Consider the following 16,751-nt stretch of genomic DNA (forward strand, 5'->3'; position numbering starts at 1 on the left):
CATGCAGTTCCAGGCTGCTTGCTCTTATTTGCTTCTTTTCCAAAATTTAGGAACAGGTTTACAGTGACATGCAGTGGCTGCTTTAAGAGTTCAGCGGGGTACGCACAGTGCATCAGAATAACGGCAAAACAATATAGTGTCAGCCATTACCATTACGGAATCTAAGTGAATCATTGTAAGATGTCCACTTATGCTATTAACTTGGTATGAAACGAGTGGCTAGAAACCAACAAGGGGCCCCACAGAAAAGAGCACAGGCAGAGTTTCCAGTCAGAGGAGCAGGCCACACATTGGCAGTGGTTGCTCGATATTTCATTAAATACTATTGGTATCCTGCATAGTAGGTATTTCTGTAAGTTGATATCTTTACTTTATTGCACATGAGCAACGCCCAAGATGGCTGGCACTGTTTTGGAACACATAATTTGATTGCATTTTAGTTGTGTGTTAGCAGTCTTATATGCTGTTCCAAAGCAATGAAATAAAGATCTGTGATGAGCAGCCCATCGTGGTACATGCCAGACATTTTTAAAACAAAACATAAAGTCAATAGTGGAATCCCTAGACCCGAGAATTATAGACATATCCTGTACTATTCTCAGACAGCATATTCATCTTAATTTCAGAATGTGCCCTCTTGAAAGGGAATGTACTGCCTAAAAACCATATGGCCCTTGAACAGTACCAAAGACTCTTCCACCGCTGTTTCTTTCCCTGGAACATAGATCTCTGAAAATCGATCTGCAAAGTTATCAAGGACAGGCCGAATCTTAAAAAAGACTGTCACAGTCAGGGTGATCTTGTGGCAACGCTAAAGCATTATCAACAAAATGAAGCATCCGAAGCAGAAGCAAATACCTATCCCGACTCATAATTGTAGGAAACATGGTTGTTGCCATCAAGAGGCTCGTAGACCAATATAAAGACCGCAACGGCTTCCTTTCCACTGGGTAGCTCTAGACTGAGGCCCAAGTCTGGCATTGTTGTCCCTGAAGTAGTGTTTACAATACAATTAGTCTGCTCAACAATCTCAACCAAAAATACATTGTCCATAAACAACTCAAAGAAATGTATTGGTAAAATGTTTTCAGTATTGACTCTATACTCTGCAACTCCAGTAAAGGCAGGTAACGCCTTCTGCACCATGTTTGCGGCAACCCAGATTTCAGATCTCCCAATGAGAAGCCTTTCAGCCCCAGTTTGCTGCAGTGCCGGCACATCAGTGTCCTCCTCTAAAACAGGCACTTCATCCGCACTGAGAGTGGCTTCCGATGATTCATTTTGGACAGAAAATTCACTGCCAGAATCTTGCACTTCCTCCTCTGTCTAAGATGCAGAGTCAGTCTCATAATTATGGCCAAAGGAAGATTCAAAAAGCATACCAACACCCTGCCGAGCAGTAATCCTTTGGCTAGGTATGATCCTTACTAGTCAAAAGTAACTTGACAAATAAATCAACAACAACAAACACTGTGTAAAATAAGGAATAAACAAAGTGTGGCTTTATCACAAAGATCTATATACTCAAAAAAGACACCACTCACTTTGCCAGATACAGCTAGACTCAGCAGCAGCTACTCTGCACAGACACAGCAAGCAATGATATCCCCCTAAAAAGAAAAAAGAAATACACAAAATCCATGTTACACGTAGTGCACAAATCCAAGACAAATTTTATACACAATACAACATAAGCTAAATATGCTGCTATTATGACACCATTTATTTAAAAAAACACATTTGTGCATGGCAGTGATACTCATTGAAGTAAACAGTACAAAACGTTTTTTTTTTCTTACCACACACAAGCAACTACGCAAACTGCAGATCTACCACTGCCAAAGCTGCAAGCAGGAGTCACAGCAAATGAATCAAAAGCTTTGCACTAAAATAGAAAGGAGAAATAAACATTACGATTTCAAATGCAAACAATGCGCCAGTCCACACACACCAAGCCGGGGGGCAGATGGGCCTAAAACTATGGCCAAAACATTCACCCCTGAATAGGGAGTGACCTTCGGCCAAGGGGCCCCTTCCCACAACAGCAGCACCAACATAGTGAATAAAACATCCCCGGTGTCTAGTGGTTTCTGCCCCCCTTGGGGGAAGATGGTCCAAAAAAAGGCCGATCTGCCCCAAGGGGGGCAGAAACGACCAAAATATGTGCACACTGGAGAAAGCGACTCTTGCTGAAAGGGCCACTTCCCACAATTGCCAAAGCCTAAAATCCCTGGTATCTAGTGGTTTCTGCCCCCCTTCAGGGAAGATGAGCCTAAAAAAGGCCGATCTGCCCTCAAAGGGGGCAGAAACGACCAAAATATGTGCACACTGGAGAAAGTGACTCTTGCTGAAAGGGCCACTTCCCACAATTGCTAAAGCCTAAAATCCCTGGCATCTAGTGGTTTCTGCCACCCGTGGGGGCAGATGGGCCTAAAAAAAAAAAGGAGACAAGTCTGCCCCCACAGGGGACTGAAATGGCCAAAATAATTGCCCCCTAAAGGGAGTGACTCTTGCCCAAGGGGTCACTCCCTAAAATCGCCAAAATTTTAAATCCCTGGTGTCTAGTGGTTTTCTGCCCCCTTGGGTGCAGATGGGCCTAAACAAAAGAGGCTGATCTGCCCCCAAGGGTGGGGGGGGGCAGAAACAGCCTTAATATATGCCCTTAAAGGGAGCAACCATTGCCCAAGAGGCTGCCCCCCAAAATTGCCAAAATGTATTTTTCACTGTGGCCTGGTGGCTTCTGCCCCCGTGGGGGTAGATCGGGCTGAAAAAATGGCCCGAGGCGGGCAGAAACAGCCTAAATATATGCCCCTTAAATTGAGAGACCGTCGCCCAAGGAGCCGCTCCCCAAAATTGCGAAAATTTTGAATTCCCTGGTGTTTAGTGGTTTTGGGGCAGATTGGCCTAAAAAAATGGTTGATCTGCCTCCAAGGGGGACAGAAATGGCCTAAATATATGCACCCTAAGGGTAGCTACCCTTGCCCAAGGAGCCGCTCCCCAAAATCGCCAAAATATCTTATTCCCTGTTGTCTATTGGGTTCTACCGCCCCTTGGGATCAGCCTTAAAAAATGGCCGAACCGACCAAAATATATGCTCCCAAAGTGCAGCGACCCTTGCCCAAGTGGAATCCCATGGGGGTAGCGTCAGTGCTTCCCCCGTGGGTGGGTACTAGGATACCCACCCACAGAGGCCCTCCAAAGCACACACCAGCCCCGGCATCGGGCTGCCCACGGTCGTCCAAAAGCACCCAAGGTGTTAAAAAACAGAAACACTTTCGAAACAGCAGGAGAAGTAACATGCCTAAAGAGGTGGTTGTTCTAAAGTAAAATAAAAAATCATTTTATAAAAAGGCCCCTCTGCCAGTTTAGTAACAATCCTGTTAATTGAAGGCATACATTACTTGCCATTTATTTGATCTCTGAAAGAAGAGAGTAGACAGTCCTTCTGAGGTTTTAATCTGCTTTGGAAGCAATCCGCTTTTAAAATAGTTCAAAATATGAGTGCCTTTTTGCAGGGATGTGGAATTTAATAAAATATCTACTTGTCAATGGGACAGGTTGCTTCATAAATGTACTCATCCTATAAAAAAGTGTACTTGTCCTTTTGGTGCCATCCATGTAGTCCGGCAGATAATAATGGCAGCAATCTCATTATAAAAGAACTTTGATAATAGCTTCTCTGATTATGCCAAGGCTAATACTATAATTAGGCTTGAATATTAGCAATTTCCTTATATTCCACCTTTCTGCAGATCTACATACTGGGGCTGGCAAAAGCAGTAAGCAATAGTTCCAGGGCTGGAACGCCCTTTTGCATTTGTGCACACCTATTAACTTGCATGTTTTAAGGGTTCTCAGCCGGTCTTCTCTGATCTTTTCCCATACTGAGAAAGGTTGGAAATTTACTCCTGACAAGGGTCAGAAGTAAAATGTCTTCTAGGGTTAGGGAAAAAAGTGGTTGGAGTGAATGTGAACTTTAAAACGCTCAACAGATTTTCGTACGATTAAATCTACACATGCATATTTGCTGGTGCTAAAATACAGTTCATAGATGTTTTCGAGGAGTGCTATTTCCTGGTCTGCGTCTATAAATTCTTATGAATTCATGAAATACGTAAATCTGCTCTAATGCAATGACATACCATATACTATGGTGCACGTGTGTGACTTTCTTTTAGAATTGGGCCCCTAATTATGTGTGGTGATGTCTCTTTCTCTGTCCATCTTTCGTCTGGCTTCACTGTGAATGATCTGCTCTTTCACAAGGAGCGTATCGGCATGCAAGTAGTTTTGTTCAGTGCCAGGAACTACTATGGCAACGTGTGCTTTTTGAGAAAAAAACATATTTCGCTTATTACTAATGTTTGTTATAATGGTAAGGGGCCCAGGAGCTCCCACAACAATAAAGTCTTACAAAAGCCATGTCAAACAAGTCACACTTTGACAAAACCAAAAGACATGACTGCCAATGTTGGACCTATTGGCTTTGCCAATACTTGTTTATTTTTATGTGTCCCACAATCTTGCTGAAACTGGTTTCACTGACTTTCCATTATTATTGTTTTTTAGAAATGCTTGCATACGTCAACACACTTTACTAAATGATGCTTCAAAGAAATGGTACCTAAAATTTCACAGTAGTTTTACAAAACATTATTTTTCCTAGTTGCCTTTTTTGTGCACATTTTATAATGAAAGCAAAGAATCTTCAATCTTGTTTTCAAGATTCTGCAAATATTTACATCTAAATCTAGTCAGAGGGCATTATACACAGCCTCTCATTGTTAAACTTTGCAAGCATGTGTATACATTTTTTTACTGGAACCACTGTCAGTAGTGCATTCTGAGCTTGAGTGCTTGCCCTAATAATAAAGGCATTAATGAACCATAAATAAAAGTTTGAACAGCATTAACATATGAACACAAATATTACCTCAACTGCAGACAATTCTCTTCCCTATTCCATAATGTCCTACTGTAAATTGGCAGCCAAATGGTTTATGTTGCACGGGATTGGGCCTACTTGACCCAGGGACAAAATAAGCCTGAAAACTTGTTTGTCCTTGACCCCAAACAAAATGTCCTGGGCGTTAGGCTACAGGATTTCCACACCGTTGTCCTTTTTGGCTCAGGGCCACAGGAAGCCTTTGCGGTCCACAGAGGAGAGACATACAAACCAGAGACTGGATCCTGCCAGCACTGACCTGCAGGTTGGTTGGGGCCATCAGCTGGGACTCAACCGACCAGATTGTGAATCGTACAGAAATCACTGCCACCTGCTTCGCTCTCCCTGGATCTTCACCTCTTTTTTACAACCTCCCTCCACCACTTGCAACACTTTTTTCCCTCATTTCTCGGTTGACTGAACGCCCCCCCCCCCCTTAACTTCATGTTTACAGCAAACCTTCTAGTCGCTGTTGCAGGGTTGCAGCTGCTTGTACATGTTTTTTTTTCCCCTTTAGTGCTGGATTGAAGTTGTCTTGGAGGAGATAAGGCAGCCTTGCAGGCTGCCTTGCATGCTTTGCCACAGATAATATGGGGGGAGGGGTTGAAGAAGGTGACTTTTGAGGTGTAAAGGGAGGGGAGCCGATAGTGCTTTTAGAAGGGGTCAGGGGCAGCCACCGATGCTGTCCTTGGTGTTTTTAAGGGGGGGGGGAAGACCTGGTGTTACAAGTGCCACGAGGCATGAATATGGCAAACAAGGGCTGCCCTGTGTGCACAGACGTGTAATCTGGAAGACAAAGATAATTACATTCCTTGTGCTTTCTTGCAGCCTCTTAAAGGGGCTGTCCAGTGTTAAACGCACCAAGCTCCCCTTCACTAATGCTGTATTCATCCCACCCTCTCACTCCCAATAGTCTCCTGTCGACACCAATGATTCTTGAACGTCCCTTCCTGATGTCTTCATGGCATCTGACCTCCTTCACTATACGGTCCCTTTAAAATGTATTTTCAGTTGTTTCCCGTGACTGATCTGACGCTTCCCCACTCCACCAAACCCAGCCCTACACATGTTCAAATTAATATGCTGTAAACAATCTCTGTGCCAGGAGGATCCCAGAACATGCTCTTTTTTAATCTTTTTCATTTGGTGTGGTTTTTATTTTTTTTAATCCACCTCACCCATATTCGAGCCACCTCAGTCCAATCCACCATACTCAATCCATTCCACCCCACTCCAGTACAGCCCACCCCACTCAAATTCACCTCACCCCATTTCAATCCACTCCACTACAATCCAATCCAAAAGCCACCCCACCCCATTACAGTCCACCACACTCCAATCCGGTTTACCCCATCCCACTCCACCACATTCCAATCCAATCTATCCACTACTGCACCTCAACCCACCCCACTTTACCTCAATGCAGGCCACCCCACTTCAACCCACGGCAATACACCCCAGTCCAGCACACCACACCCCAATCCAACCCACCTCACCCCAATCCAGTTCATCCCACTACAGCACACCACACCCCATGCCAATCCTCTCCACCCTATTTCAATCCACCCCACTCATTCCAGTGCACTACACTCTACTACAATCCCCCCCTATTCCAGTCTAATCCACCCCACCCAAGCCCAGTTCAGTCCACCCCACTGCAATCCATCTAGTCCGTCTCACTCCAATCCATTCAGCCCACCCTAATGCACCCCTCAATCAAACCCTTCCCACTCCAATCCACCCCACTCCAGTGAATCCAGTCCAATTCACTCCAATCCACCCCAGTGTACCCAAATGCAGTCCACTCCACTCTACTACTATCCAATCCTGCCCACTACCTCAATCCACTCCAACCCACTCCCTCAATCCACTCCAACCCACTCCACCCCACTGAACAACACTGAACTCTACTCCCCTCTTCTCAACTCTACAACATTCTACTCCTCCTTCTTCACTCCATGACACTCTACTTCCCGTCTGCAATCTGACACTCCTTGCCAGTAGCTTTTAGCCATGCTGAACAGAAGGCACACTGGTGTACAACATGGCAAACCACATTGCCAAAGCCAATAGCTCTTGAAGTGGTGTGACCTATTGGCTTTGCCAGTGCTTGTTACAGTTGATTTCCATGATCTTAAAACAGACATTGGCTGCAGCAAGCACAAATGCATGCAGTCTCCTATACTTTGCAAAACAGTTATACAACCTGTCTTTAAAAGTTCTAAAACTGCGTTGATTGGCAAGAGTGGGTCACTTTTTAAGCTATCTGATTTGCTAATAGAGGCCACTTTTATTTTGGTTCCTAGACTTTTTCTCTGTCCCAGTTCTGTTCCGGGTCGCACGCCCCTTCTCCCCGATACCATTCCTCCTTGAGACGCTGCTGTTTTACAGTTGTGAATATGTAGGCTGGTAAAGGGGTTTGCCAGACAGAGACTTATCCTGGTACACTTCCAGTTTAGTCATCTTCACACGCAGCAGGCTTGGAGATTGAGTGATCTCTGTTCCGCCTTAAAAGCCCGGTTAGATTGTAGCCACTAGCAACCAGGCTGCAATGCTCTCCCTCTGGTGACATCATCCGCCGTGGCAGCGCCGAGTTACTGCAGGCGGCAGCACCCAGTGCAACGCCTGCTCAAACATGGCAGCGGCCCTCCCTGCTGGCTGCTCGCACACAGCGATGGCCACATCGAACTAACGCCGCTGCTTCTATTTCTCTGCAGTTCCTATGGATATCTCATCCGACCCCTACTTGCCGTACGACGGGGGTGGAGACGGTATTCCTCTCAGGGAGCTACATAAAAGAGGTACGCCGCGCAAAGTGCCGAGCTCAGCTGCTTGTATGCCTTGCCTGTGAGCCACCGAACTGTGAGCTTTCCTCTTTAACAAGGGTTTTTTTAGATCCCTTTTTGTTTAGATGCGTTAGTCACGTTTTCTATCCGGACGGCTTGTTCCCCCCCACCCCCCTGTACTACGCAATCCCTTATCTGTCGGCGGTTAGTGCTGCTTCACATACCACCAGCCAGGGACTCCATCTTTTGCGTAAAGCTGCATGACATTTCTAGCGCCTCCCCCCCCCCCTTTCTTCCTTCTCAGTTCCCTAAGGAATACCTGTACACCCTGCTTCCCAATTGATGACTGTTCGCCTCACATTCCGATATAGAAATTAGGTGAATAACGTTTAATCTATTTTCAGTCGAGACCTGTTTCCTTTTCAGTCACCATCCCCTGCTCCCTAAAAACGGCCCTCGGTATATCGAATTGTGTGCAGGTTTATGATTAGAAATTCATGCACTTTTGTTTTAATCGGAATAGATAGCGGACTAAAGATATTATCTAATTGGTTAATGTGATGCAACTGAGCGTATATAAATATTATGTATACATTTGTGGATATTTAATAGTAAGTTTGTAGTGGGATTTCTTTTCGTTTTTTTCAAGCAATTGCTTTTTTCATTTAAATACAAAATAATACAAATTGTGCAATATCCTGAAAAGGACTGGCTTGGTTGTGAGCGTGTCTCAGAAACCTGCCTGACGGGTTGGTTGCGAAATGCCAGCGCACACCCTTGTATTGGAGTTTAAAGGTCTTTGTGCAAATACCTATGTGGCTTTTCTACAGTAGCGACGTAGTGTGTCTGTCATAAATGTGACCTTTACGGCATGAGACCTGCTGCTCATTCTGAATTGTTTAAGCATTTGTTGTAACAAGCTGCATTTGCTGCGTGCACGTAGCGGAAGAGCTTACTAGCCTTTCCGCCCCCGTGGTTTATTTTGATGATGGACAGTAAACTACACCAGTGTGAGCTGTGCATCTTTTCGGCAAAGGCCGCTTTAACCAGTACCTTTTGAAAATTATTCTTATTTTAATCATTGTGGATGACAGTGGAATGGCGGCCCTGATACTGTTAGATCTGCGAGCGGTCTTTTATAACATTTACAGTTCACCTGACTTCAAAGGCTTATAACAGCTGGGCTGGTTGACACGATCATTAAATAGGGTGTATCTTTTTTACAGGATCAGACACAGTGGCGGCCGCCACAAATTTCGATTGCCGGGGTGGGGGGAAGGGGTGGGATAGGGGAGACAAACAATAACATAAAAAAACGTACCTGCCCTGCCGCCGGCCGCATCAGTCCTCTTCTCTCCTGATGGTGTCCCAGCAGTCCCCGGGACTCCAGCACAGGCTCCCCCACGCAGTCCTGGTGCTAATCTAAAGCTATACCTAGAATGAGAGCAGCCCCTAGTCTGAGCTGCATGGTCTGCCGCGCAGACAAGTGCATTGGAGTCTGTGCTGTTTCTCCAACTCGGCTGTACAACACAACCGGGTTGGAGAAACCTAAGTGCGCATGCCAGTTTGGCTGGCCTAAGAGGGCTGGCCGAACTGACACGCACACGTAAGTGCACTCCATTCCACCCCGCCCCTCTCTGCACATGGTGGCTCAGCCAGCAGCTGAAAAATAAAACAAAGATAAAATATTGTTTTATTTTTCAGCTTCTGGCTCATAGCCAGTGGGGTGACACTCCTTCTGCACTGTAGAGGAGCCACCCTGCTCAGACACAAACAGTGGCCCTTGTCAACTTTTGATCTGCTTCTAGGCTTACTTTGGGGTCCTGCAGGGCTTGATTTTGAGCCCTACTGTCTTTAATCTGTGTGTGGCCTCTTTGGCGCACCTGATAGTCATTTGAAATGTCTTTCCATACATATGCTGACGACACTCAGCGGATTCTTAGACTGGACAGGAATCCAAGAGTGGGCACACAGAATCTCAAGGGCTGCCTGAAAGAAATATCAAAGTGGGTGAGTTTGAACTCACTGCTCTAACAGCAGTAAAAGCAAAATTGAGTTTTTTGGTGCAATCAGTACATAGTGACGAGACTGGTGGCTGGAGACGTTAGGGGAAGTACCCTCCTCTGTACATAGGGCACAAAATCTAGGAATGATTGTGGACTTTGATCTGTCTTCTGCAGAGCATATTAAGACTGTGTGCTCCACAGGGTTCCATCTTTTGAGTGTAATTAGAATAATTCCCCCTTTCTTACCTGGGTTTGGCTAGACAAGTTCTGAATCAAACCCTTGTCCGCACCATAATGGGGTCCTAACCTGTATATTCTATTCTTGGCATTTTTAAGGCGCCTGGCTGGCCCACCATGCCTCCCAGCACTAGGTGAACCAAAACCAGACTCAAAAAAACGTAGGCACTTAGACGAACAACTCTGTCTTCAACTGTTTCCTAAAGCTCAACTCATCCTTATTCATTCTTAGATTTACAGGTAGAGCATTCTAAATCTAGGGGCTAAATAGGAGAAAGAACGTCCTCCGCACCTTGAATCCTTCAACTTAGGGACTGTTAGCTGCACTATAAAGGAGGAAGATGATGATCTTCTAGGGCTCAACTGATGAGTCAAATGCTGTAGTATCTGGGGGCCTTTCTTCTGCACTGCCCAATGAGCTTTGCATATTGCCTTAAACCGAATTCTTTTTTAAACAGGCAGCCAATGTAGCAATGCCAGTTCAATGGAAATTTCATGGTGTTTAGGTAATTTCAGCATTATTCGTGTGGCTGCATTCTGCACCACTTGTAGTCTTTTGATCACAAATTGGAGACTCCCCAGGTAGAGTATGTTAACATAATCAAGTTTAGATCATTCAAATTATTCCACCACCACTCTCTGGGTGGAGCTGGGTAGCATGTTCTGCACTTTTCTAAGTTTTCTTAATAGCCCAAAACGGCTTGTGGCTAATTTCCTAGCCTGAACCTCCAGTTACAGCTTACTGTCGAGCCAAATCCCCACACTTTTTACAGCAGATTTAGGGATTGGACAGTCACCTAATGAGTTGAGTTTTGCCAGCTTATTTTAGACCAGATAGTGGAATTGTTGCCTTTTAATTTTAAGCTGCCGGCAGACATTCATCATGCTACTTCATTTAGGCAGTCATTTAGCTGATTAGAGCCTGCCCCTAAATCAGAAGTAAATGAAATGACAATCTGCATAAGACAACGAGAGTCCATGCGCAGATACATCTCCGCTAGTGGGCGGACATACAAGTTAACAGCATCGGGCTCAGTGTGGATCCTTGTGGCACCCTGCCCTTTAAGGGGTATGAATTTGAATAGAAGGTTCCTCATAGGCTTGGAAACTTTCTGTCCTTCACGAAAGAGGCAAGCCAATTAAGGGCTGAGCCTGTAAAACCCACCTATTCTAATCTTCTTAATAGAACGGGGTGGGATATGGTAAAAAACACTTGTCTAAGGTCGAGTAATATAACTGCAGCTGACCTGCGTTGATGGAGTATTTTTTTTTCAGTTCTTACATATGTGCTAACAGTGCAGTTTCTGTAATCTATCCCGGACGGAATCCTGTTTGAATGGGATGTAGTACCTTATTGGTTTCTAGAAATAGAGAAATATGTCTGGAAATAGGGTTTTTGGCCTATAATTTTTTGTTAAGACAGGATGTAGTGACAATTTATTTTAACAGGGGTCTTATGACAGCATGTTTCCAGGAAGGTGGTACAATGCTTCTCTTAAGTGATAGACTGAAAGTGTCCTTTAATACCAGGTAGGTTATGTCCTTTAATATCAGGTAGATTTTATTTTCTCCTTTCAATAGTATGGCAGAAGGAGCCGGAACCAGCAGGGAACAAGATTTTACAGTTTTCATAATGACTTCAGTATCTTCCTTCCTGATATCTGGGAAGGCTACAAATTCCTTCTTGGCCAAGTGGTCCTGGAAGAACCTGTTAGCATTGACCAATAAGTCCTGGGAAATCTCATTGCCTGGTCACTATGGTGGGCATAATCAGCCCCGGTGCTCATTAAATAGAGTGCCCTGCAAATAACAACTAGCGGGCTTCTCAAAATGGTGGCCCTGATTGTCCAAGCAATGTTGGCTGGCTCTGGACACGGCTAATACCTCATTTCCTGTGAAATTTCTTCCCTGCAGAATGCAACTGCTTCAAAATAGGGCAGCCAGAATGATCTTTGGTCTGAAGAAAGCTTCATCAATCTCCAGTGAGCTCACAAAGCTACATTGACTTTCTGTCTTGAAAATATGTTGTTTGAAGCTCTGTGCCAGTGCAACAAAACTATCCACATCTGGGCAGGAGTCTTACATGGCCTCGTTATTCTCCTGGTATAAGTCTCCTTGCACACTCAGATTCCAGTCTTCTTGTCTGATAAAGCTCTCAAAGTTTAAAAAAGTTAGAATTAGGGGGTGCTGTTTAACACTGGTTACTACGAGTGTGCTTATGGCCTCAGACTAACCTGATCCTACTCAAACCACAATTAAACATCTTCCTTCAAAATGTGGCTGCCAGGCTGATCTTAGGTCTGAAGAAATCCTCATAAATCCCCAGCAAGATCAAGAAGCCACATTTGCTCCACATCCAGAATATATATTGGTTTAAAGCTCTGTGCCTATGCCACAAACCCATCTATGATCGTCGGGAGGGTTCTTACATGGCTTTGCTATTCTCCTTTATCAGCCTCCTCACTCACTCAGAGCCCAGTCTGCTTGTTTGGTAAAGGACCTTAAGATTAAACAAGCATTTGCAATATAATGGGTCTCGCATTTGCTCGAGTTAGAGCTATTAGCGTTGTAAACTCCTAACGGAACTTTTCTTGCCACATAAATTGAAAATGAAAAGTAATACAGTTTCACATATGCAAGCCGATTCAAAGCGCCACGCCTTGAGCGTGAAGGAGAGACACAAAAGGAAAAAGAAGTTTGCTCACAGTCAAACGTACCAGCAAAAGTGCAATTTTCTATGTAACAGGGTTGATGTCCAAGGTGGTAACCAAACCACCCTAAGAAGGGACAAAGGTAAAGCATTTACTAACGATAACAAAGGATTTTTGAAGGGCAAGCCCATGAACGAGCAATAGTGATGGGTGTGGTTAAAAGCCCAAATAGATAACAACACAATGGAAAAGCGGCTCTTATGCGCCACTTTGCTCACCCTAAAAAGCTGTAACTGACACTGATTACTACCCAAGCCTGTAATGCATTATCAATACCCTTATGAGCTTAAGGTACTTTGACCTTATTCAGATGACATTTAAATACCTCCATCTTCAAGAGCACCATATAAATTCTGATGCATTTTTTTGAGTGACTGCTGTTCATGGTTGTCTCTTCCTGTTTTACCTCCAGGACACTTAATTCCTGAAGTAGCTGACAGCGCTGTACAAATTACATATAAGTCAATCAATCATGTTTTTGTTTGTGCAGTCTGGTGCCATTCTTTTGTGTGCTATCTACAATTTGAGGGCTTTATATACTTATCCTTGTGAATGTCCAATTTTTAAAAAATAATCTAAATCTTTTTGGGTACTGTATTTCTAAGCACTCTTCATTTTGCCTAGGGAATCAGGGCTCCTTGAGTTTATTCTGCCTAGTATCACAAAATGTATTTAAGTAGCGTAGTTAACACTAGTTAACACTACATCCCCCGTCTCTCAGTGAAGTATCTGAACCACATCGACTAGCCATACATTTGGTGTGCTGTTTAGGTGAGCTTGTTTTAACAAGGTGAGTTTCAGAGCTTTAAATAGCTAACAGTACTGCGATGTTGAAAAAAGCATAAGAAAATACAACAACGTTTTTTTTTTCTAGAAGAAAGCGAGTTTATTTTAAGCATTTGTGTATGGCATCATCATTTCTGACATTTTAAGTGATCAGATAAGTTTACTTCATGTTGACTGTACATTGTGGAGATTAGTAAAAGGTGTGCAGTAATTAAATCTTAAACATTTTCATTTAGGGTGCTGAAGCACATTAGGCAACATTTATTGCTGTACGTAAAAAGGAACCAGTTCACTCACCCTTTCACCCACCCTGTTGCTACTAAAATATTGTTGATGATAGCTAACGCAAAGCAAATGTGTTATTTAGCTTTAGGCTGAGAAAATCACCCATCTGAGGGCACAACAAAAAGCAAACTTTCTGAATGACCAGTCACATTGATAGCACTTTCACAGAAGTCTTCAACCTAGAATGAAGTCATACATGTATTTGATTTGCGCATCTTGTCGAGAATATTAAAATGATTGTAACACATGCCTACCTGCTGATTTATTGCTTTTTCAATTTTACGTTAGTAGTTTTATAATGTATGAACGTGGCACTGGGGTCATTAGAGCACTTTAAAACACAAAGTTACTGCAGTATTGTTGCCACCTATTTTGGGGAGGGATGGATATAGCCTTCCTTCTGTGGAGATTTAGAAAATAGACAGGCACCTGCCGCTCGTTTCTTAATTTGTAAAATAATAAGTTCTGGGGCCCACTGTTTTGCTCAGAAGGCCAAATCCAACCCTATTGAATGCTGATGTCCTGAATACCAAGGCTGCCTAGTCTTGCATCTACCAACAGACACTCCCTGCCCCTTTATCTTCACCTTGCATGTTTTTTCATCCCTGCTTTCTCCCATTGTCGTAGTTTTTCTGTCTTTCCTCCACACCCCTTTCCATTTGTGTTTTTCTCTCTCTTGCTCTGGGTCAAAGTCTGATGAGGAAGAACAAGTGTCTGTCTCCAGAAATGAATGCCAGTGGGTCTACCTGTAACCACTGACTCAAATTATGAACTACTTCCACCCCTCCCTGTTGCTAAACATTTGCAGGAGAAAAGATTGGATGACAAAATACCTACCAGAGAATTTCAGGGTTTATGAGTTGCTAACAGCATTCCATAACTATTCCTAAATAAGTATACAAACACCTAAGTTTATACATTAGTGGGAGCTTATTATAGCCTATTCTTGTGGATCATGTGTGGATTTTTGTCATTGTAATATAAATACTAGCCAAGGTGAATAATGCGTGTGAAAACAATATAAACATACCAAAGTATATGGCAAAGGGGGCAAATCATATCTTACATTATGTTATGACTCCTGTGCCTTTGGGAGAAATGTGCAGTAGTGGAATGTTGTGTTGTCATGGAACCTGCTGAGCAGCTGGAGTGGCTAATAAGCACAATGTTTGAAGGATTTTGTGATAATTTCATTTGGCACCAATTTCCATGCCATTTCATACACAGTACCTGTATGGTGGGAAGCCTTTCCCCACATTTGAACCACAAGGCATTGTCAGATGCACATCAATTTGAAGCATTGACCAATTCTCTCTTCCACAAGACTTGAACTACCGGCTGGTCTTTGGTTGGATGGGAACACTTGAGACCATTAAAGAGAGGCTTCACTGTCTCTCAGAGAGCTGACAGTGTCTTTCGGGCTTCACCTAATTCAATTCAAATATCTTCACATCACGAACCTGTCACCAGCGTGACTGTGGAAGACCCACCAGCACCCCTCTTCGGCATGCACTGGGTGCAGAGAGGGAGGGGCGGATTTCTTCCATATGGTATGGTGATAGCATGATATTGGGGAGAGATATTCCTCACACTGTCAAGGGTTCTGGAGCACCCCATTGACACTTCCTCACATGTGACGCTTCTACTTGAAGAGGTGGAGGGGGGAGCAGAGGGCAAAGGTCGCTGGTGGGACTGGGTACCCTAATCGCTAAACGGGATATCGCTCACCCGAAATGCGGAAGACCTGTCCTAAATACTAAGATGGTACAAAGAAATGGGGTGGTGTGCTAATCTTGAAGAACCGGTGTGTACATCCAGAGTTTTCCCCCCCTCAGCACAAGAAGATGTTGGGTCAATTGTGGACATACTATGGACTGGAGTGATTGATGTATTCCTATCCACTGCTTGGCCTGTACTAATGCCTTTCCTGACTAACTGCATTGTTTTGTTTTCTTTACTCGACTTCTTGCACAAAAATAAAAAAAATGCCTATTTAAAACATTGAGACATAGTATTAAGCAAGTGTAGTAATCCTACAGAATAAAAGGAAGTGTAGATGATCAGTTTAGCAGCAAGTAGCCAGTACTAAGATTATGACGTACATGTTAGAGTACCAACTATACTAATTTACCACTAATTTACAATGATTACAAAGGATCCGATCAAACAGGCGAGTTTCAGATAAGGAGGAATAGCTACCTAACAGTGCTAATGCACTGAAGGTAAGATGGAGTCTTGGTATTGTATAGCGTACGAAGAAGAGGGAGAAAAGGTAGAGAACTTTTCTGAAACTAGCATGTCACTACAACAGATAATTCTCCAATTGGATAACTTTTTATTTGTGCATACTTCAACACCATTGTTTGTTTCAATCTTTCTTTTTTCTTTTTCAATACAAACATTTTAATTATAATTTCTATAGCAAACAATACAACCAGGCACTTGGTCTGAATACACAATCTGCTCATGATTGTTATCAACAACCCCAAACCCCATCCACATTTCCATGGTGATCGAGGCACTTGATGTATCCCTCCTATGTCCGTATAGACCATGGTAAGACCATTGTTTCCTCCAAACCTCGTATTTACTGGGACACTCCCGAGCCATATATATATAGTTTCTTCTATTTTGCCACACCAGTCCATGCTGTTATCGAGTGGGGCTACAGGAGACAACCACTGCTTAACAATATCATTCTTAGCCACCAGCATAACCAACCCCACTGGTGTCTGTCCCCTCAGGGACCCCCAGATCCTCAATTGTGCCCAGCAGCACCGTTTTAGGGTGTCCTTGAATATGCATCCCAACTGCCTGGGCTAAGATGGATATGAAGTTGTTCCAGTAGGACTGGGTAATTGGACACAAGCATATCATGTGGAAGAAGTCACCGATAGGATCGCTGCACCCACCGCATTCTAGAGAGGTGTGAATTCCTGCCCTCCATAACCGGCGGGGCGTTAAGTAGGCCTGCTGGAGAACTTTAAATTGTACG

General features: G+C 43.8%; 1 protein-coding gene and 1 long non-coding RNA gene across 9 annotated transcripts in view; one reads left to right on the forward strand and one right to left on the reverse strand.

Annotated features, from left to right (window-relative positions):
• Positions 1-9,160, reverse strand: part of LOC138304306 (uncharacterized) — a 36,240-nt gene extending 27,080 nt beyond the window's left edge. Inside the window, exons 1-3 of the long non-coding RNA XR_011205546.1 lie at positions 9,053-9,160; positions 1,800-1,885; positions 1,545-1,610 (exon numbers count right to left, since the gene is read on the reverse strand). This is a non-coding gene — a long non-coding RNA (uncharacterized lncRNA). The remainder of the gene's footprint in view (positions 1-1,544; positions 1,611-1,799; positions 1,886-9,052) is intronic.
• CLCN3 (chloride voltage-gated channel 3) overlaps positions 1-16,751 on the forward strand; it is a 517,267-nt gene that overhangs the window by 168,437 nt on the left and 332,079 nt on the right. For 2 of the 8 annotated variants that reach the window (XR_011205538.1, XM_069244211.1), the window contains exon 1: positions 7,526-7,746. The exons of 5 other annotated variants lie outside the window; for them this stretch is intronic. Coding sequence is in view for 2 of the 3 variants with exons in the window: in XM_069244211.1 (XP_069100312.1) it covers positions 7,668-7,746 (79 nt within the window). In the remaining variant the exon portion in view is untranslated. Of the gene's footprint in view, positions 1-7,277; positions 7,747-16,751 lie in introns of those variants that run through there. One more of the 8 variants, XM_069244236.1, reaches the window with a different exon arrangement.

The sequence above is a fragment of the Pleurodeles waltl genome, chromosome 1_2 (assembly GCF_031143425.1).
Source record: "Pleurodeles waltl isolate 20211129_DDA chromosome 1_2, aPleWal1.hap1.20221129, whole genome shotgun sequence".
NCBI lineage: Eukaryota > Metazoa > Chordata > Amphibia > Caudata > Salamandridae > Pleurodeles > Pleurodeles waltl.